Below are 23,880 nucleotides of genomic sequence, written 5' to 3' on the forward strand. Positions count from 1 at the left end.
TGATACTTTGAAATAAAGCCTTCAAAATTATTTTAAGTGACTTGTTCAAGTCTACTTAAATAAAAGATGACAGAGCTGAGATACTAGCCCGGCTGTACTTTCATTTGTTTATTTTTTCCAGTTACACTTTTAGACTGTCACAGGTTCTGTCTCTATTTCCCCCAAAGGCAAGCACATGCTGATAATAAAGCTCTCCAGAGTTGCCTGTCACTTGATAGCCTTCACATGAAAATATACATGTGTCTAATTCAACAAATTGAGTTGGATTTAATCACAGAAAGCAGGAGTTTTCTTGTTCTTGCTCCTGCAATACATTTGAATTCATTAACGTTTAAATATTTTTCATTCATTCAACAAGCATTTATTAAACAGATATTAAAGATGACAGTTTTTCTGAATAATGAAGTGATCTTCTCACCAAAAATGAAAAAATTTTAAATATATCTCCAGTAAGAATAGAATGGATCACAGAGCAGTTTTCAAATATTGCATTTGAAACTACCTATTTAGGATTTTTTTTTTCTGCCAACTTTATTACACAAACTAAAACCACTGACAGGATTTTGTATATTTCTCTCCACCAGCGTTATTTTCCAGCCTGATATGGCTCTAGAGTTCTGGTATTTACTGAGATTAACTACTGAATTACCAAAACCAACCACAATACCAGAAATACAATGTGACATTGGAAAGTAAGTATGGATAAAGTTATTTTGTGGAAGGAAAAAACGTTATCTAAAAGAATATTGTTATAATCCCTTTAATCTTTCTTGGGAAGACATAAATATATTTTGAGCAATTAATTTTCTTTTCCAGGGAAGTTTTGACATTTAAACTACCCCATGGAAAACTTATGTGAAAGGAAAGCAAATTAGGACTTAGTAAGGAGAGGCTTTTCTTCAAAATGATCGTTAACAAGGGAGAGAAAGGGACTATTTGAAATAGGTGGAGAACGCTGATCTCAGCAATCTGCAAGCGTCTCAAAATCAAACAGAAGTTAAAGGTGGGACAAGAAGAGATAAGCAGACTGTTTGGAGAGAAAGCCAGACAAGGAAAGGAAAATGACTGGTGGGCACTGATGGGGAAAGCCTTGCCCTATGCTAAGCCGATTCCCAGAGGAAGCCAAAGGAAGGAGGCCTGTTATGCTTTGTGCTTGCTTAGGCTTGGGGACAAGCAGAGCTCAAGGGCCCATAGGAAACATAGGAGACTGACTAAAGTTTGGTCAAGGCAAAGCAGGGGGTCAGCAATGGACAGTGGAGAATACTTGGTCATTTGGCTAATACCATGTGCCCTGGAGTTATGACCATTTATATTTGCATCATTGAGCTCTTATTACATGTCTGGTACCAGGTTTGATGCTGATACATAGTGGTACTGAGTCACAATTCCCACTTTTATCTTTATTCTCGAGGCTCCATCTCAAGACCCTGAGACCATGACCTAAGCTGAAAACAAGAGTTGTACGCTAAACCAACTGAATCACCCAGGCATCCCCACAATCCCTACTTCTAAAGAGCACGTGCACCAGTGGGCAAATCAGTACCTCTTTGTTAATCTCTCTCCCTTAGCTCTCCAGAAGAATGTTGAATTCTCCCAGGGCCAGATCTGTAGCCAAATAAATCTGTAGCAAGTAATTTATTAAGGAAGTGGTCCCATTAAGAACAATCAGTAAGAGATAGGGGAAGCAGGATGAGAAAAGGGAAGAAACCAAGCAAGGATGTGATTGCAGGGACAGCCCCAGACTACCTGATCCTGCAGAGAGCTCTAGCATAAATCACATCTCAGAGTTTGCCCTGTCTTGGTGCAATGATGCTCAGCTTTTGAATTCTCATATTGGTCACTATAAGCTTCCTTGGGAAGAGGTATAAACTTCTACTGTTTGTACAGTTGAGGAGGCAGCAGGACTCAAGGGTGACCATCTGAAAGTCTCAGATGGAAGATGAACAGCAAGCATGTAGACGTTGGGGTCTGATGGTAGAGAACTGGTAAAAATCTTCTAGGGGAACTGGGAAGGGTGCTAGCAGTGTCTGCTTTACCTTATTAACAAACTTATTTCTAGTTTTATATTTTTTCTTGTTTTAAAAATTCATTAATGTATGAAAATTATGTATATATAAAATTATTAACAAATGTGATACACTTATGTGAACATACTTAGCACAACCGGTTTTATAATGATGGTTTGTTTTCACTCCACTAGAAGGTGCTTTTCTCTTTCTTTTTAAGTTCTTGTTACTTTTGGTCAGGTTGTTCTAAAGCATAATTTCTTTTTATCTAAGTCATACTGTATATAATTAAAAGTTGCATAATATTAATAGATGTTTCATAGTAACTACATTTTTAACCAGTTGTATTCTGGATCCTTATCCTCTTTGGAAGTTTGCACAGCCATTAATTGTATCCAGTGTCTTTAAAATTTTTAAGGAATTGGTGTGGCTCTATTTTCATACATTTTTCTAGGTAGTTGGGGTCTCTTTCAATATGGAAACACATGACTTTCAGTTTCTGGAAGTCTCAAAATATGCTCTCTCTCTGTTTTCTCTCTTCCTACAACATCCACGTTTTAGTTTTAGAATGTGGGAGCTATTTTAATTTTCTTATTCTTTGGCCTTTATTACCAACATTTGTGCTTTTGCATTCAGATACATTTACCTGAATTTATTTTCCATGCTTTCTGTTGAATTTTCATGTCTGCTATCAATGTCCAAGACCATTTTTGTTGTTGTTGTTTGGGTGTTTCTTTTACATGTTTTTGTTTTTGTTTTTAAATCATAACAATCTGTTCTTATCCCATGTTGATAATATTTTTACTGATATGCTTAAGATATCATTTCATTTTAAATGGTCATGGTCTTTGTCTTTAATCATAAATTTTGTTCTTCTGGGACTCCTGGGTGGCTCAGTGGTTGAGCATTTGCCTTCGACTTAGGTGGTGATCCTGGGGTCCTGAGATCAAGTCCTGCATCAGGCTCCCCATGAGGACCCTGCTGCTCCCTCTGCCTATGTCTCTGCCTCTCTCTGTGTCTCCCACGAAAAAATAAATAAAATCTTAAAAATAAATAAATAAATTTTGTTCTCCTTTTTTCCCCATTCAAAACTCTCCTGATACTTGTTTTGCTCATATTTAAAGATTTATTTATTTAATATATATAGAGAGAGTGAGTATGAGGGGACATGAAGGAGGGGCAGAGGGAGAGAGAAACTCAAGAAGACTCCCTGCTGAGTATGGAACCCAATGTGGGGCTTGGTCTCATGCCCCTGAGATTGTGACCAGAGCCAAAATCAAGAGCCACCCAGACACCCCTCCCTCATATTTAAATGGGAGGCTCTAAAATGATAGTCAGGACTTACCGACCCATTCATGTACCATTCTTCATTTTTTTTTCATTACTGCAAAAAAATTCCTTTTTTTAATTGATGGGCTTGGGTTTTTTTTCCCCAGTTTGTTATATAATGAAACATGTTGTTTATAACATTGTACATGCTTTTGTTGCACATTTAATGCTTGTTTTTATTGGGTACAAACATAAGAATGCAATCACTTTAATTTAGTGGATAACAACAAAGAGTTCAAAATAGGTTGTACTTATGTACATTCCACTGGCCATATATGAATTGCAGCTGCTTCACAACCTCAAGAACATGGTATTTTAAGACTAACTCTAACCATTGTGATGTGTGTAAAGTAGTACATCAATGTACTTTTATTTTTAAGATGTTTTAAAATATTTATTTATTTATTTATTTATTTATTTATTTATTTATGAGAGAGAGAGAGAGAGAATAGGGGAGGGGAGGAGGGAGACCAAGAGAGAGAATCTCAGCAGACTCTACATTGAGCCCAGAACCCGAGCCCAGAGCTTGATCTCACAACCCTGAGACTGTGACCTGAACTTAAATCAAGAGTCAGACACCTAACTGACTGAGCCACCCAGGCACACCTTCAGATTTTGTTTTTGAGTAATCTCTACACTCAACATGGGGTTCAAACTCAGAATCCTGAGATCAAGAGTTGCACACTTCTCTGACTGAACCAGCCAGGGGCACCCACATCAGTGTACTTTTAATTTACATTTCCCTCATGACTAATGAGGTTGAGCACCTGCCATGTGTTTATCATCCATTTTGATATAGGCTTTTTTGAAGTTCTTGTTCATGTCCCTTGACCATTTTACTATTAGTTTGTCTATATTTTCCTTTACATCTTGTAGTTCTTTGTATATATTAGATACAAACCTTTATGGGTTATATATTTTGCAAATGCCTTATCTTATGAATTACCTTTTCAGTCTCTTAATAGAGTCTTTTAATGACATTAAATTCTTAAGAATTAAATTCTTAATTTAATGTAGTTTATCAACTTTTTTGTTTTCTCCAGTTCCTCCATACACCAACATCATTAAGAACTTCTTTTCATTTCTCAAAAAATATACTGTCTATACATCTCATATTTAGGTCCACAGTGTACCTGGAATTGGTATCTGTATGTGATGTGAGAGAAACATCAGTTAGGAGGTCCTTGCACTAACTCAGGACCAAGATGATAGCAGCTTGGACCAGAGGATTGCCAGTCAGTGTGGAGAGAAGTGTTCAGTTATGGTTTATTTTTGAAAGGAGAGCTAATGAGTTTTGTTGACTGCTAATATTTAAGGCATAAGGAAAACAGCAGGGCATGGATGACACTGAAGTTTTTTACCTGAACACTTGGAACTCAAGATGTGACATTAACTGAGACAGAGAAGACTAAGAAAAGCTGGTTTGAGGGTAGGGATCAAGAGCTCAGCTTGGGACTTGTAAATTTGAAGTTTCTATTAAACATTTGAATGATGTGTAGGAAATTCGAGACAAAGCCTGGAGAACAGTGGAAATATTCATGTTGGAGATACATTATTTAGTTGTTCCTAGGTTTATGTCAAGCGTAAGTGGAGTAAATAGTAGGACTCTGCACTTTTGAATCAGACAGCCTTCATTATAATCTATGATTTGCCTTACAGATTGTTATTAATTAATTTCAGAATTATAATAGTCACTTACTAAATAATTTGCAAAATGAAATTAATTGAATTCAGTCACCCCAGGAACCTTTACATATTGGAGGCATTTTTTTGTTTTACCATTTTATGGTAACTGCGTTCTTCTCACTGGGTCATGATATTTTCTCATAACAAGCATTTGACACTTTTTTTTTCAAGATTTTATTTATCTATTTAGAGAGAGAGCACAAGTGAGAGGAGGGTCAGAGAGAGAGGGAGATAGAATCTCAAGCAGACTCTCGACTCAGCACAGACCTGGATGTGGGGCTCAATCCCACAATCCTGAGATCATGACCTGAGCCAAAATCAAGAGTCAGACGCTTGACTCACTGAGCCACCCAGATACCTTGGCACCGGATTTTTTTTTTTTAGTGTCTTTTTATTTTGAAAGAGCTTAAGACTCATAAGAAATTGAAAAAGTAATAGAGTTCACACATACACTTCATCCTGGAAATGGTTTTTAAGGTGCTACCACTTGGTTCACATTAAAATTACCTTCTTGGTGCATCTGGGGGCCTCAGTTGGTTAAACATCTGACTCTTGATTTTGGGTCAAGTCATGATCTCAGAATCCTGGGATGAAGCCCCAGATGGGGCTCTGTGCTCTCAGGGAGTCTGCTTCAGGATACTTCTCTCTCTCTCTCTACCCCTCCTTCCACTTGTACACACACTCTCTCTCTCTCTTTCTCTAAATAAATATATATATATTTTTTTAATTTCCTTCTTGTTTTTCATTGATTTGACAGGTAATATTATTTCATTTTCCTTTGTTACTCTATATTAACAAGTTTGAGACAGTCTTGATGAAAAAATATTTTATTGTGACTCTAGAAATAAGGAACCCAAGAAAAAAGTATAACAACATTTTAAACTCAAGAAATTTAATTTTGTCCCTAAGTAATAAATATGTGCATCAACAATCCTCAGGATACACATCTGTAAATACAAACTTCATTTCTCATTATTAGGAAAACTAGCAAAAAAAGAGAAGGTTTATTAGATTTGATTCAATTGAAAAACTTCTGGATGAACAATGAATCAAGTGCCTCTTTAGTTTATATATTTTGCTTCTTGGTCCACTGGCAATCACAGTCTACATACACCTCTTACTTTTTGTATCTTTGTCCATTTCAAATGTCATCAAGTTATACTAAACTTTGCAATGAAATTGATTTTAATTCCCATAGAACTTACACTATTTTTCACTTTTTTAGATTCCATATATAAATGAGATCACACAGTATTTGTCTTTCTTTGTCTGACTTATTTCCTTTAACATAATGTCCTCTAGGTTCATCCATATTGTTGCAAATGTCTGGATTTCCTTCTTTTTTGGGGTTGAGTAATATTCTATTGTATATTTCACATTTTATTTATCCATTCATCTGTGGAAGAATATTTAGATTATTTCCATATCTTGGCAATTGTGAATAATGCCGCAATTAACATGGGAGCACACTTATCTCTTCAAGATACTGATTTCATTTATTTTGGATATATATTCAATAGTGGAATTGTTGGATCGTATGGTAGTTTTATTTTTTTTAATTTTTTGCAGAACTCCTGTTGTTTGCCATAGTCACTGTACCAATTTACATTCCCATCACTGGTATACCAGTGTTCCATTTTCTGCATGTCCTTGCCAACACTTATTATTTTTTTAAATGACAGCCATCCTAACAGGTGTGAGTTGGTATCTCAGTGTGGTTTTGTTTTGCATTTCTGCAGAATGACAGTTTTCATGCTATACATCAAAAGGTGTTAGAAATGGTGGTTGAGTGAGAATTATGAACCCTCTTGATTATCCTTTGCTTTGAGCAAAAATACCAGCCACATTTTTTTCAGTATTTAGTCATCATTGATTTGGATCTTTTCAATGTAAAGAACAGAACTTTGTGAATTTATTACTCATTGTTATTATTTCTAGACTATGTTAACTTTTTTGCCTAAATTTAACAGTTATAAAATAATGATGAGTAAATATTGCTCCTAAAACTGGGATATATTCCATTGCCCAGTGTAGAATAACATTTGGTCTCAGAAATAGAAAATCAAGGACAAATTTAGCAAAATCTCATTAGTTCATCCATGATTATTCTTATTTTGAAACTCATACAAGTCATTGTATTAGTTTCCTAGACCTGTCATAACAAATACCACACACTGGGTGGATTAAAACAACATAAATGTATTGTCTCACAGTCCTGGAGGCTAGAAATTTGAAGTCAAGTTTTCAGCAGGACCATATTCCCTCTGAAATCAATAAAGGAAAATCCTTCCTTTCGTCCTGTGGCTTCTAGTGCTTGCCAGCAATCCTTGGTATTTCTTAACTTAGAAGTGCATCATTCCAGTCTCCACCTCCATTACTATATGGCTATCTTCTCATGTGTCTTCACATCATTTTCTTATAAGGACCCCAGTCATAATGGATTAAGGGCCACCCTACTCCAGTAGGATCACATTTTAACTAATTACATCTGCAGTGACCCTATTTCCAAATAAGGTCACATTCTGAGGTATTGGGAGTTAGAACTTAAATATATCTTTTTTGGGTATGCAGGTCAACCCATAATAGTCATCAAGTTTATAAAATTATCACTGAACAAGTTTATGAACAAGTTTACTAACTTCATTTTTCCTTCCAGGTATGTCACTCAGATCATTCCTTTAGTTAATCCTACACACGAGACTTTAGAATTGCAAGCAACAAACACTAATCCTGAAAATTTTGTCTTGGATATGAACAAATCACTAGTAAGTATATTTGGAAAGCCAAGTAACCTACCACTACTAGAAGCATTTTCCAATACTGATTTTGGGACACTATTAAGTATCATTTGATTTATTAATAAGGTTTCAAATGCTTAAAATTTAAAAATAGAATTTATATACTATATATCTCCCTCCCACAATTTTATTTTTTTTTCCTCCCACAATTTTAATTGATCAAAAAACCCAAATCATGTCCATCTAAATTTTTAGAATTCTATATGCTAGTGTCATACTCATTATCACTAAACTCTAAATAAACTAGTTGTGCTGTATTTCTGACCATTTTCGTAATCAGATTTGAATGTGATATTGACTCAGGAATCTTCTATGTTTTCAGGGTCCCAAGAGGCCAGTTCCTTCCAGCCCTTCATGAGTTCCCGCCCATCACCCGTTCCCTACTTCCAAACAATGAACAGCTCTGACCCTCTTTCCGTTCTCTACCCCATTTCTCATTCCTTGAACCCTAGCAGACACTAGAACCAGTCAGTGGGCCCCAATCACTTTTCTCCTCCCACAAGTAACTAAACAAGATCTGAAGGTTTAACATCAATATCTTTGTTTCCAAGCAAATGATACCAAATATGTACAGTGAATACCAAAACCATGTTTTTGGATAAGCTTCAAAATAATTGTGATAGATTATTTTCCTCATAGGATCTCACAGTAAATCATGAAGCCCTAGTAAATAGATATAGTATTTAAACAAAAGCTTTTATTATTTGCTGTTTAAAGATTGTTTAAGAAATCTACAATGTGATTTCATTTGTATCAGAATACCTATGATACTGGTTACCAATTAATAATAGCTTGATATGAAATTAGTTCTTAACTTCCATAATGTGTCAAATTAGATATCACTAAATATTATATAGCTAAAATTGTACATATGGTTTAATCTTAGAATAACTATACTAAAATGTGCACACATGCATCTTATTAACACTGTATTTTCCATAAATTAAGCAGAATATGGTGGTCAGGATATAGTTTACAAATAACTGAAATTCCTCATTAGAAAGTGGTGTTTTTATGTCCTTTATATCACCACTTTTACAGAAGAATATAAACTGTGGTCTAAGGGAAAACAAATGTAGTATATTGCAGGTGTCACTTTATATCACATAATGAAGAATATAGACTCTACTTCAACATTTTAACTGTGGTTTCTAATCCATCCATTGTTTTATACATTTACCACATATTTTTGAGCCCTGAATATGCACTTAACTAGAATATTGGGAAACAGCTCAAAAATAAATTTATAGATGAGAAAAATACTATTATAGAACAAATTAATGGTAATGGCACACATTAATGGTAATAATAAATAGAAAGATTATATATATACACACACACATACATATATAATTTTATTCTTGGTTTTGTTGCATAGAATTCGTGTTTATGCAAGTAAGGATTTTAAAATATTGATGATTACTCATAAATGCTACAATAAGTAAGCATAAACATTATCCAGGCAAATGATATAAAAAACTTGCTTCCCCTCAACTATATACTATGAAAAATTTCAAACAGATGCAGAAATTGAAAGAATAATACAATGCACAAAACTTCTACCTTCTACCTTGGTTCTTATGTTAATGATTTGCTAAATTATTCTCTTTCTTCTTTCTCTTACATTTCTTACTGTTCAGTCTGAAGGTAAGTTGTGGGCATCATGAACTTCAACACTAAATACTTCAGATTATATTTCTTAATAGCATAATTAATCTCTCACATCATCTAGTATCCTGTCCAAATTTAAGTTTACTCAGCTATCCCAATAATCTTTCTCTCTTCAACTAAGATCCAGTGTAAAATCACATATTGGAATTGGTTATTATGATAACATTTGCTTGTAATTAAATGTTTGTAAGTTTCAAAACGATCCTATATTTAGCATATTATCTATATCCCGTTACACTAAACCAGTACATTTGCTGCAGATATATTCCAGCCAGTAGTGTTTACCTTTCTTTCCGTGAAACCATGGTATTTTTCAGTGAATTTTAGGTGAAAATAAAGGAATTTTTTTTTAGTTACTATTTGGTTATACACACTACCTCAGTCTGCACTACATGCTTCTGACATATATTTATGGAAGAGGAATTTGAGGTCAGAGAAGCTAAAATTATTTAAACCATGTAGTTAGTAAGTGGTAGAACTAAAATTAAAATCCAAGTTTATGTAGTAGTATTTGGTTTTTCTAATGTAATACATGATTTCCTTTTACATATGTATATATATATAGAAAAAACTTGTTTTATATTTGCTTAATTGAAAGAATATATGAAATACAACTTTTTTTTGCTAAGGTTGATATTGAAATTAATGTATATTCCTTATGTGTGCATAAACTTAAGTGATTAACTATCAGAGGGAGAGCCAGCTTAAGATAAAAATATTTGCTGTAGATAAGCCACACATATATATAGTAAGAGAGTGACTGTTCTAAATATAACATTAAGTTGTATTTGTATTTCATGGTCATTGTCAGAACATAATTATTAAGCACTAAGTGCTATATTCTACAAGGATTTGAACAGCACTGCTATATTGCAATTTTATATTTTCAAAAGTTATTTGGAAAAATAAAGGAGTGAAAAAAATAAGCTTACTTTCAGACATATGCCTTTTTATTTTATCATTCTACAACTGTTGATGTTAACTCCATGTGGTCATTGTCTGGGGAAAGAACATGGAGTAAACACTACTAAACACTGTTTACCATGGCCATTACACCAATATTTGCCAAACAGGCCTACTAAGAACGAGTAACACGTACAAGGCAACACACTACTCATACGAAAATCAACCTGGCATTTACCTAGCATGCAAGATCCTGACTCAAACAAAAGCACTGATTATTTTTTTCCTCTCTGAATTTGTGCAGCTGACCTTACCTCCTTACTCGAGCAAAGAAGTATATGTTCACTTTTTTCCTTCAGCTCTTGGAAGAACTGGTCATCAAGCTTCTATCATCTTCCACTGTGCTCAGGTATGATAGACTATTCTTGGACCAAGTCAAGTTCATTAAATTTCATAATCAATGAATAAGTAAAACTAATTCATTCACTTAACGTACTTTGCCAGCAAAATAGGTTCATTGTAAATTATTAATTAAATGAACTTTTGGAAATACAGTATATATTGTGCACGTGGAGGCATCTAAAGAAGGCATTTTTAAATTCTTAGATTACTTGGATGAAGAAGAATGTACCACGAGATTTGAAATATAGGTATTTTAATGGAAATGCCATTTTGTTGGCATTTATGTTAATATTCTGTCATATTTGCATGAACTTAAATATAAAACTATACAAATTGTAATCTTGCAAATATTGTATTATTTTTTCATTCTATTTCATCTACACAGTTTTACTGATTAATAATAAATTTTGAGAAGCAATAAGACTTAAGGGGCACCTGGGTGACTCAGTCAGTTAAGCGTCCAACTCTTTTTTCTTTAAGATTTTATTTATTTATTCATAAGAGGCACAGAGAGAGAGGCAGAGACATAGGCAGAGGGTAAGGCAGGCTCCATGCAGGAAGCCCGATGTGGGACTTGATCCCTAGACCCCGGGATCACACCCTGAGCTGAAGGCAGATGCTCAACCACTGTGCCATCCAGGGGTCCCAAGCATCTGGTTCTTAATTTCAGCTCAGGTCAAGTTCTCAGGGTCGTGAGATCAAGCCCCATGTTGGGCTACGTGCTCAGTGCAGAGTCTGATTGAGATTCTCTCCCTTTGCCCCTTATCCCATTCACTCTCTCTCTCTCTCAAATAAATAAAATCTTTTAAAAAATAAGTAATAAAACAATAATAATTTTGCTTAATAATTTTTAAGCATCTCTCAACTTGCTACATGCCATTCAAAGAATTATATCAACTCATTCTCACCACAGTCCTATGGTAGAAGTATTATCAATCTTGTTTTATGCATTAGGAAACAAAGAAATTAAAGTCAGGCAGCTAGTAAGATGTTTAACTCAGACCTGAACTCAGAACATGTGACTTCAACCTGTCTTCTTGACTGTTTTTGGAGATACCTGCAGATTGCTAAGTGATTATAACTATCTTACTGCTAATAAATTTTTACATGACTTTTGACAGTTATTATTATTTTTTATTTCTTTAAGTGTTAATGATGAGGGAAGTAAGTGGAGAAATGTTCTTTAAATCCTATGGGACACCAAGGAGCTTACAAAACCTTTAAAATGTGCTTTAAATCCTTTGGGACACCAAGGAACTTACAAAAATTTCCTGAGAGGCAGGGGAATCAAATATAATCCAGGGGACCCCATGTCAGTGCAAGACCTGTGGGTGACTGGAGTATCCTCTTTTCTAAAACATGTGTAATTTACCTTCAGAAGAAGAAATTTAGGCTATTAAATTTCCTACATGATGACTAACTTTTATGTAAACTGAAGCAATGCTCTGGAAGTATGCTTGATTCTCAAAAATACTGAAGAATGAAAAATAATTATCCTTTTCATACAGAAGAGGGAAAGTATAGTGGAGATTGTTTCCTTCTACAAAAATAATTTTAACAAGGCAGATCTTTTTTTTCTAAAGATTTATTTAGTTAGTTAGTTAGTTAGTTAGTTGAGAGAGAGAGAGGGAGGGAGGGAGGGAGGGAGGGAGGGAGAGGGAGAGGGAGAGGAAAGTATGCAGGAGGGAGCAGAAGGAGAAGGAAAGAATCTCAAGCGGACTCCCTGCTGAGTCTGGAGCCTCATGACCTGAGCCAAAATCAAGAGTCAAATGCTTAACCAACTGAGCCATTCAGGCACCCCTAGAATTGGGTCTCTAAGGTGGTGCTGTCTTTTTTCAAAAAAGTTTGAGATAAAGATAAGCTAAAAATGTTACTTTTTTTTTTAATGGCCATGTTCATTTGGATACTTTTTAATTTCCCTTTCTGAACCTAATGGCATAATTTAAGCAATGCCAGGGCAGTTGTTGGATACTAGTGTTCAATAATGGTGGGATGTAGCTAAGTTTAGAAGCTACGCTATTCTAGGCCACTTGGTGAGATGTGAAAACATGACCTTCTCATTTTTGTAGTTTGGCTCATTCTCAGTGGTTTAAAATAACTTCATTTCTGTTATCCAGGATTGATTTTTATTAAGTAGCCAAAAAAGCGAGTAACTTGTGTAGAACAGTTGTTAATATAATCGAGCTCTGATGCTTGATTCCAGTCATTCAATTGTGCAGAATCAGGTTAGGACATTGTAAGTGAAAATATAGTGTACTTGTATTCTGCTAGTAAAATCTCTAACTAAAAGTAATGCAATCATTTGAAGATCTATGCAGATAAAACTTACCTTTAATCCTTCCTATACCGAGACAGCATTTTATGGATTTACTGTCACCATCTGTCCTAATTTGAAATGATCTTAAAAATTTTCCTCTTTTGTTGGAGTTTCAGCCTGGACACATTGATGTAGTTTAAGAGATTATAGGCTAGGTTATTGTTTGTTGGTTTTCATTTTGTGACCTCTTTATTCATCTGTAACATTAGCAGTGTTCAGTGCAGAACTGAGTCACAGTCAGTTGTACTCTTGGGACTTTTATTCTAAATGAACACAAAGGAACATTTTCAAACAGTGCTTTGCAGGTTTGTGAAACTCAAATAAGAACAATGGCTACATGCAATCTCCTTCACATCATTTTTGAGTCATTTTTTTCCTTTCCTGTCATAGCAGAACATACACTGTACTAGACAGTAGGGATAAATAGAATGGCATGCAGTTGTGCACTTCCTTTTAGTGGGACTTCAATCTGTGCCTCACCATCTTTTCCTTCATGTGATAACTACCTGAATTTCATTTGAAATTCACCCTAAAATTTTGGGAACTTCATGTAGTGTTTAGTATCCGGTTCGCTAGGCAAACTGATTTTTTAAAAAACCTTGGGCAGAAATGCAAAGTTTTCATAAAGATTTCTCTTTTATGTTGCTATAAATAACCTTTTAAGCATAGAAATATGTTTAATATTTGAGTATTCTCTTTTTTTTAAGATTTTATTTATTTATTCATGAGGGACAGAGAGAGAAAGAAGCAGAGACACAGGCAGAGGGAGAAGCAGGCTCCATGCAGGAAGCCCGACGTGGGACTCGATCCCAAGTCTCCAGGATCAGGCACTAGGCTGACGGCGGCGCTAAACCACTGAGCCACCCCGGCTTCCCGAGTATTGGTCTTTTGCCCCTTTTTGTAGTGCAGAAATACATTGACTATTCAATAAAATCAAAAGGAATTCAGAAAAGAAAAATATATAAAACAATGCATATTAAATATTAACAACAAATTGTTTTTTTAATAAAGATCCATTTATTTATTTTAGAGAGACCAAGGAGGAGAGGCAAAGGGAGAGAGGGAGAGAAGCAGACTCCCCACTGAATGGAGCCCAACATGGGGCTTGATCTCATGACCCTGAGATCACAACCTGAGCTGAAATCAAGAATTAACTCCCTGAGCCACCCAGGCACCCCGAAATGTTTCTTATCTACCAAGATTTTTATGCATATCACATTTATTAAGGGTTGCAAAGAAAATGTATGTGATTAGGATATATATCTCACGAATATTTTATCTTTAAACAGTTTAAAGAATGGATGTTTTGCCTCTCTGGAGTAGGACTATTCCCTCAGCCTATAGACATAGAGAGAATAACCACATACCTCCATCTTCAATCGATTCTTGTTATACCTTTCCAAAATCCCGCCAAGGAAGAGGTTTTGGTCAATATTGTACTAACAAGTAAGTGTTTTTTTTTATATTTTACATATGTTATTTTGTAATCATTAGTCAAACTGATTTTATCACAGAATCAGACCATTATAGAGATAATTTACAATTTAGAGATCCATTAGCTATTTCAACAGCATCATTTTATAAAAGAGAAAACAAAATATGAGAGATGAAATATCTTGGCTGAAATCACAGCTTATAAATGGTGGAGCCAGATTAAGAAATTAGGAATTTATGTACCAAGTCAAGTTCTTCCAATTTTATCTGTAAAGCCAAATATGTAAAGTAATAGATTTATGAAATTATTGTGATATGATTCAAATATGCCAGTGCTGATTCCTTAAAAGTTTTTAGAAATTCTAGTGTTTTTGTTTTTGGTTTGTGTTTTTGTCTTGTTTCATTTCTCCCTTTTCTTTTTAAAAAATTTTAATTCTCATATAGTTAACATACAGTGTTATATTTGTTTCAGGTGTACAACATAGAAATTTAATAATTTCACATATCACCCATTATCATCATCATTTAAACATAGGGGTGCATGTATCCCTTGGAATTAGTGTTTTTGTATTTTTTTGGTAAATACCCAGTTGTGTGATTCCTGGATCGTAGGGTACTTCTATTTTAGCTTTTGAAGGAAACTTCATACTGTTTTCACCCAGTTTTTTTATAAATAGCATATTTGGATTAAATTTTGGTTCTAACAAAACTTGTGGTTTTTTCATGTCATATTGAAGATACATGTTTTTAAATAAGATCATGTGGAGTTTGTTTACTTTTTATTAAAAGATCAAATAATGAAGGTCTGAAAACCAACTCATTATGAGTTTTCTGAAACACATTTTAAATCTAGTATTAGACATCACTAATTTATCTTTTCAAATATTATTACTACATCTACTAAAACTACTACTACTACCACAATTCATTGTATATAGCTCAAACATTGGGCCAAAAGGAATGCATATATGTTAAGGTTTTTGAGATAAATAACCAACTTGCTCTCCAGAATAGTTATACTGTTGCAATTCATGCTGCTCTCAGGAATGTATTACAGACACACTTCACTTTTCCTGAACCTTGTAAACTCTGACCAGTAGCATTATCCTTAATCTCCATCAATCTGATTGAGGCAAAGCGGTATTTTATCATGATTGCAAATGACTATTTTTTTATTAAAGTTGAAGCTGAACACTATAATTTACCTGTTGAAGTTTTCATCTTTCCTGATCATTTCCTGATCATCTACTCCTGGTATGAAATAATTAAGTAAAAACTAAGAACATAATGTCATCTAATGTACAATTCCCTTATGAAGACTTGGGCTGTGCTGAGGAGAGACACGGCAGTATTTACTAAAAGTTGATTAGAAACTCAAGGAAGTCAGCATTTTAATATGAAAGAGATGTGAACCTATGTATAGGCAGAAAGAAGAAGCCAGGGTGGAGCAGAACTTACAACTGTAAAGGGGGTAGGTTTTTACTGATGGGTAAGGTTCTAGGAGGACTAAGATCGGAGTGGCATTTATGCCTTTGAACAGGTGGAAGTAGGATAAAACAAATGTGACTGTGGATAAATTGTTAGATCACAGAGGGACTTGGGAATTAAGTGCAGTTATGTTAATATTTTTATCTGCTGAGGAAAGGCAATAGACTAAGAGATTTGAAGAGTGGCCCAGTGGTTTGAAATCATTGCTGGAGGGAATTGAGGATGGAGCTGACACAATTAAAATATAAAAGTTATTGTATTTGGCTGGGATTAGAAATCACAAATTTAGATAGGCACCAAGAAAATACATGTTTGTGAAGTTTGTACCACTTCTGGTGCTCAGAATTCCCGGTATGGGAACAACACACAAGGCTGATAAATGGATCTGTCCAAGGGATGGAATTTTCAAGGGAATTGCAGCCAAATCACCTCATAACTATGAGAATGTTATAAAAACATATTGGATCAAGATTTTTAACATTAAAAATAGAATATGAAGTAATTTGTGGCTTCTTGGTTTTCTTTAGTTGGTCTAAAATGGTTTTGCTATATAACAGAAAAAAACAGTAAGTTTGACAATGAAAGATTTCGTAGTCTTTTGTATTTAAAACCGTCTCTTTTAAGCAAACTCCCTCTCTCTTTTTTAAAAATTTTTTTAAGATTATATTTATTTATTTGAAAGAGAGCAAGCACAAGCAGGCAGAGGGGCAACTGAAGAGGGAGAGGGAGAAACAGACTCACTGCTGAACAGGGAGCCCAACATGGGGCTCGATGCCAGGACCCTGAGCTCCTGACCTGAGCCAAAGCAGATACTTAAACAACTGAGCCACCCAGGGGCCCCAAACTCCCTCTCTCTTGAGTAAATGTTCAGACTCTGGTTCTCCTTGCTTCAACCTGAGGAGACCAGGGACAAAAAAAAAAAAAAAGACAAAACCTCTGAAATCTTCCTTTCTTTCACTTCTCCTTTTCCTTTATGAAGATATTTCTCCTTTCCTTTTCGTGGTAATGAAATCTCTCTCTCTCTCTCTCTCTCTCTCTCTCTCTCTCTCTCACCTCTTCCTTCTTTTTTTGTGGGTTCTATTTTTTCTAGCCACCATGTTCATGACTTCTTGCATTCATATTCCTTAGCGACTAAACCTCATAAGCTGGCCTGAATTGTTGAAGGTCCACAAGGAAACATGACTGACAAGGATAAAAATATTTAACATGTATGCCGAATATACTCATTTCAAAAGGTAATAAATTAATACCTACTGATTTAAATATTTGCAAATGTCTTAAAATTACTTCATGAGGGCAGCCCGGGGGGCTCAGCGCCACCTTTAGCCCAGGGCCTGATCCTGATTAGCCCAGGGCTACAGTTTAGCACCGCCTTTAGCCCAGGGCCTGATCCTGGAGACCTGGGATCAAGTCCCACATCGGACTCCCTGCATGGAGCCTGCTTCTCCCCCTGCCTGTGTCTCTGCCTCTCTCTCTCTCTCTCTCTCTCTCTCTCTCTCTCTCTCTCTGTGTGTGTATCTCTCATGAATAAATAAATTAAATCTTTTTAAAAATTACTTCATGATAGGACTATGTATTCCCTTGCTATCTTTCGAAAGAAGATGTCAGTATTTCTGCAGATGCTACAGAATTCACAGAATCCCCTAAGGGAAGTTGATAGCATCAAGTTGGTGGCTGCTGAGAGAGAGATCTCACAGTATTTCAGATCCTGCATTCCTGATTTTTCTTTTGATAGACAGACGGATAAGATAGATAAGATATATAGGAAAAGATATCTTTCAAAACACATCATTTTTCCAAGAAGGCAATGTTTTTAGAATTGCAAACTCATTCTCATACTTTTATATTGCCAATTCTCTAATGTCTTTTCTTGTGCTGATATTTTAGCTATTTCCATTTTAATCACTTATCTCAGAAATACTGCCTTTTGACATTCAAAAATCTTTTAATTCTATTTAATTAAATTCTATTTAATTCTTTAATTCTATTGTACGTTGTCTCTAAGTTCTTTCAGTTGAACATTACACAAGGCAAGGTGTTGAAAAGCTTATATTTCAGGGATCTATTCATATCTTAATTCATGCCACCTTTAAATGGTGAATGAGGTAGGGTGGCTAGAGAGGAAATGGCCTAAACACTCAGAGAATAGTGGAGACTTCTCCAAAGGGGACCATTATGAGTCCCATGAGGAGCAGGATGGTACACAAAAGCTTCAAATAACCTACGAAACTCACTTTGTTATACATTCACTTGGTACCACATTTGAGCTCTGTAAATGTGACTATACCCTATCTTTAAAAACACTCTGAGAGGTTTCTCAGATGTAGAATCTGAAGCTTAGAAATCAACCAAAGCCATACAATGAGTGATTGAACAGTGTCTTGAACTCATCACATCTAGCTGTCTTCTCCAGGACCACCTAACTGGGATTCTAAGTTGTCTGCTTACAGACGCAGATGGTACTTATAAATCCCCATACCAATAAGGCTCTAAAGAATGGCACTTGCTTCCTCCCCTAAGATCTCAAGGAAAACAGGCCTCCCCCTGCCCAGTCAAAGGACCTCAGGAAATACCTCTGACTGCCACTCCTTTTGCATTTTCTCAGCTCTTCAGATCTTTCCTTTCTCTTTTTAACTCTGCCATCAGACTCTGGCTCTGTCTCATCAACACATGTTTGGATTTCCTATCTTGGCCTACTTGTTCAGCCTGGACATGTACCCTTGCTCCGTGACTGCTTTCAGTAGACTCAGTTCCCACAATCCTCTCCGATCAGTAATTATGCCCTCCACCCCTATCCCTGCTTTCAAGTTGCTACCCCACTTAGCCAGAAATAAAGGTGGAAAAAGGAAAGATAGCCATGAATGGGTCTGAGTCAAAACATTAGAAAATAGGACCTGATGAATTTAGGAACTTAAGGACACATCTCCATTATATGTATGTATGTGCCCTTGTTCGTGTAACCACATTCCAAACCTGCTAATCTGTGCTCATTAATGGCAGGGGGTACATTAACTCATAGCTTTATTTTTACCTAAATGAGTATTTTAGTGTTGTCATTGTTGGTAGAGCAAGAATTGAATCTTCAGTCACTGATTATTTACTGAGCATCTATTTTATGCTGAAAACATATGCAAATTTCAAAATAACTATATCGGCAATATACATACACTCATACATATATACACCAGATTTTGATCTCATGTGGCAATCTATTTGTGAAATATCGCTATGGGTTATATACCTCAAAGTTACATAAGTGAATGAAGCAGTAACTGATGCATGTAAAGTAGCAGTTTTGATTCCTACTAAAATAGCTATAGTCTTGAGATTATTCACTCTTCCTACTGAATTCAAATTTAAATGCAGTATTAGTGATTTGATTCAAATGTTTAAGTGGCTACTTTTCTAGACATCAATAGTTTTACTGAAGAGCAAAAACAAAGTAACATAGGGATAGAGGTATACCTACCAATTATATTAGTTTTTCAAATATCACCTTCCATTTTGAGGGTTGATTGATGTAAACAAAATACTATGTTGACTTCTTGTTGACTCAGGGTTCTTTATGACCATGGTGTTCACCAGCAGTAAAGTAATAAAGCACACAGTGTAGCGTAGTTATGACATATTAATGATACAGGAAAGAGAGACAACGTCTAGTGCATTTGATTTGATATGTTAGAATTAGTTTATGAAAATCTTGTCCCTGGAGACCCCCTGAATCTTATCTAAAATATTTATGTTAAATATGTAGTAATCATTTTATATTGCCAATCAAGGGGTGCATAGCTTTATGTATACATAAAAAGAGAGAGAAATAGGTGTAAGAAAAAGTACCACACTCTCAAAGTCTCTCCCAAATTGAGATAATCAACTTTTTAAGTATTTCAATAAATAAATACATAAATAAATAAATAGTACTAGGAGTTTTTGAGATTGGCAGGCAGGGATGTTGGAGTATCAAATATAAAGCAGTCCCTTTATACCCTAATTTAATTAGATTGTTTGTCTTAGTTTGCTTTGCTTACAGCAAATAGCAAATGTTTTTGTAGTGTGGAAAATTAAATATAAAATTACTGTTATAGCTGCTTTTTCGAAAAGTAATCTGAGATTCAACTTGCTTATAATCTTTTTTTTTGTTTTGTTTTACTCTAGATACTTTTTAGGAGACTTAATATTTGGAACTCCTCTTTTTCTTGTTTAGTAGCTCTTAAAAGTCAATAACCAATAATTGAGAACTTATCAAAATTTAGATTCCCAGGTCCACATTCAGTTATTCTGATTCATTATGTCTATGATAAGACTCTACCAGCATAATTTATTCTAGTGTAGGTTGTCAGAAGACTACACTTTCAGAAGCACTGGTCTTTACACAGAGGTTTCAAAATATATTTAAAAATCATATACCTCAACTAGTAACTATTTCTCAGCATTCAGTTTTATGTGTATATATTGATTTGTGAAATATATACATGTAAACATTATCATCTCGTATACTTAATGTCAATCAATAGAGCTTATTTCCTATTTATTTATTTGAGAGAGAGAGAGCATGCACACAAGTGATGGGGAGGGGCAGAGAGAGAGTTCCCTCCACACTGAGCAGGGAACTGGATTCGGGGCTCGATCCCAGGACCCTGAGCCAAAGGCAGGTGGTCAACTGACTGAACCACCCAGGCACCCCAAGACACTTTTATTTTGAAAATTTTAATACCTACAGAAGAGTACAGTACAATGAATAGTCCTATACTTTTGGTATAGATTTATCTGCTTCATCAGTTGTTAATTTGGGGGAATTTGCTTTATATCCCATCTCTATAGACATAATTTCATCTCTAAAGCATCTATAGCCTTAGAGAAGGAACTTTCTACAACATAGCTGCAATGCCATATCATACACAAAGATTTAATATAGATATGTTAATATTTAACATATACTCCACAGTAAAACTTTGCCAGTTGTCCCCAAAATGTTCCTTGTAACTTAAAAATTTTATCTTTTTTCCAATCTGGGATCCAATTAATGTGCATTGCATTTGGTCATCAGATCTCTTAAGTCCCATAAATCTAAAAATTCCCTCCCACCTTGTTTTGTCTCTTACAATACTGGAATTTCGAAGAGTCCAGGCCAGTTGTTTTATAGAATATTGCACATTATGGATTTCTCTCTTCTTTTTTTGTAAAAAAATTTCCATTTCATAAATTCATGTTACATATCTTGGAGATTATTTTATGTTAGGAAATATAGAACTACCTAAATATATTAACAGCTCTATAATAACTACATTGCATTGACGTACTTTGATTTATTTTATCTTTGTGTCTTTATTACTCAATTATGACTAAGATTTTGGGAAGAATATCACATACTGTGTACTTATTGCAACACATTAGGAGACACCAAGGCCCATTATCGGGGATGCTGAGCTTAATCACTTGGTTAAGGTTGTGTCCACCAGATCTTTATGTCATAAGGTCATCTTTCTCCCTTATAAGTAATAAATAATTTGTGCATGAGGAGGGTGATAATTTGAAACAATGTGAATAACCTCTTCCCTTACAACATTTCACTTGATGGAAAGTTTTAGTATCCCTACTAGTATCAGTTTCTATGTCTATCACTCTCACTGTTTTTTTATTAGCTAGAGGTAACATATATATTTTAAGATTTTATTTATTTGAGAGAGAGAGAGAGAGGCAGTGAGAGAAAGAGAGAACAAGCATTAGCCGATTGGAAGGGAGAGGCCGACTGTCCGCTCAGCAAGGAGCCCAATGCAGGGCTTGATCCCAGGACTCTCAGACCATGACCCTTAGCAGAAGGCAGATGCTTAACCACCTGAGTCACCCAGGTGCCCCTGGAGATTTTTATATTAAGGGGAAAAAAAGCTTTTTCTTCTGCTTTTCCTCTTCCCCCCACTTTTCCTATCTTTAAGTATGAGTACAGCTTCATGGATTTTTTCTTTTTGGTCTTTTACATCTCAACTTTTATTATTTTCAAATGATCACATCATCACATTTATTCACAGAATATTTAATGTATAAAAGCATGTGGGGATGTAAATTCAGAAGACACAAGCTGTGTGACCTTAGGCAAGGAATTTTTTTTTTTTTTGGCTTCTTCATCTCCTAACACACTGGAGGATGCACCACGTAATCGCTAAGGTTGCTTGTAGCTAGTGATTCTGATGATTCTTTGACCACCAAACATGTATTGTCTGATGGCCCACACTTTATTCAGGGGTGGCTACTTGATCTCTTTGTTTAAGAGTGTCATTACCATTTTATTTCTGAGTAATGTCCCTGAGTCTGGGAAAACAAGAACATAACAAAATGTTAATAGAATTGATTTTGACACCTATCTCTTTCTTCTCTGGATTTCTCTGTATCCAAATCTCCAGGAGGACCTTATGACTTTTAAGAGAAATTAAAAAAAAAAAAAAACAAATTAGGGGCACCAGTCAGTTAAATGTCCGACTCTTGGTTTTGGCTCAGGTCATGATCTCAGGCTCTTGAGATTGAGCCCTGTGTCGGGCTCCGTGCTCAGCACAGTATCTGCTTGGATTCTCTCTCTTTCTCTGCCCCTCCCCCCCATTCTCTCTCTCTCTCTGCCCCTCCCCCCCATTCTCTCTCTCTCTCTCTCTCTCTCTCTCTCTCTCTCTCTCACACACACACACACACACACACACACACACACAAACATTTTTTTTAAAACCCTAAAGCTAATATTTGTACAACTCCATAACTCTTACACCAACAGAAAAAGAAATATCTTACTTTTTCATTTTTCCTCTTGCACTGAGGACTGTTGAGCTTGTTTGTGGAGTTTTTGAATTACAACAATTTTTTTTTTTTGAATTACAACAAATTTTTTTAGGTTTTGAGAAGACATTCAAAGAGTGGCGCCAGGACAGACTGGAAAAGGCTGTATTAAGACCCTCTTTTTTTTCCCCCTTTTTCTTTCCATTATTGATTTCCTATGGTCAAAAGAACATGATCTGTATGACTTAGCTTATTTTGAATTTGTTGAGGTTTGTTTTATGACCTAGGATATGGTTTGTCTTAGTGAACGTCCCACAGGCACTTGAAACAAATATGTATTCTTCTGTTGTTTTGTGGAATGTTCTACACATGTCATTTAAATTCTGTCAGTTAATTTTGTTATTTCAGTCCTCCATATCCTTGCTGATTTTCTGACTAGTGATTCTATCAGTTGCTCAAAGAGGGATGACACAACTATAATGGTGTATTTGTTTATTTCTTTTTTCAGCTCCATTGATTTTTGCTTTATGTAAGCTGAGGCTCCATTATCTATTATAGACATGTTAGGATTGTATGTCTCCCTCATGTATTAATATCTTATATTATGTAATGCCTCTCTGTGTCTCTAGTAATTTAATTTTCTCTGAAATTTATTTTATATGGTATTAATGTAACCATTCCTGTTTCTTATAATTAACATTTGCATGGTACATCTTTTTCCATCCTTTTTCTTTCAAACTACCAATGTTACTAAATTTGAAGAAGTTTCTTGTGGACAGAATATTGTCGGACCATTTTTATTCATTCATTCATTCATTTAGATACACTCTACCCTTGTTACCGTTTCTCTCAACCTGCTGCCAAGCAGAGAATCAGAGTGCTGCCTGTGTCTACCAGCAGGATCTAAAAGATCAGCTTCTACCCTCCTCTTTTTTTTTTTTTTTTTGGTCTACCCCTCTTAGCTGATCTGGGTTTGAGGCTTCTGCGATGCCTTGTCCAGTATATAGAAAAGGCAATATAGAAAACAGGAATTTGGGGCACCTGGGTGGCTCAGTCAGTTAAGCATCCAACTCTTGATCTCAGCTCA

General features: G+C 35.2%; 1 protein-coding gene across 1 annotated transcript in view; it reads left to right on the forward strand.

The window, feature by feature from the left end:
- CFAP47 (cilia and flagella associated protein 47) overlaps positions 1-23,880 on the forward strand; it is a 503,092-nt gene that overhangs the window by 376,442 nt on the left and 102,770 nt on the right. The window contains exons 53-56 of the mRNA XM_072744557.1: positions 585-692; positions 7,678-7,786; positions 10,698-10,802; positions 14,402-14,558. Of these exons, the coding sequence (XP_072600658.1) occupies positions 585-692; positions 7,678-7,786; positions 10,698-10,802; positions 14,402-14,558 (479 nt within the window). The remainder of the gene's footprint in view (positions 1-584; positions 693-7,677; positions 7,787-10,697; positions 10,803-14,401; positions 14,559-23,880) is intronic.

Source organism: Vulpes vulpes, chromosome X (genome assembly GCF_048418805.1).
Source record: "Vulpes vulpes isolate BD-2025 chromosome X, VulVul3, whole genome shotgun sequence".
NCBI lineage: Eukaryota > Metazoa > Chordata > Mammalia > Carnivora > Canidae > Vulpes > Vulpes vulpes.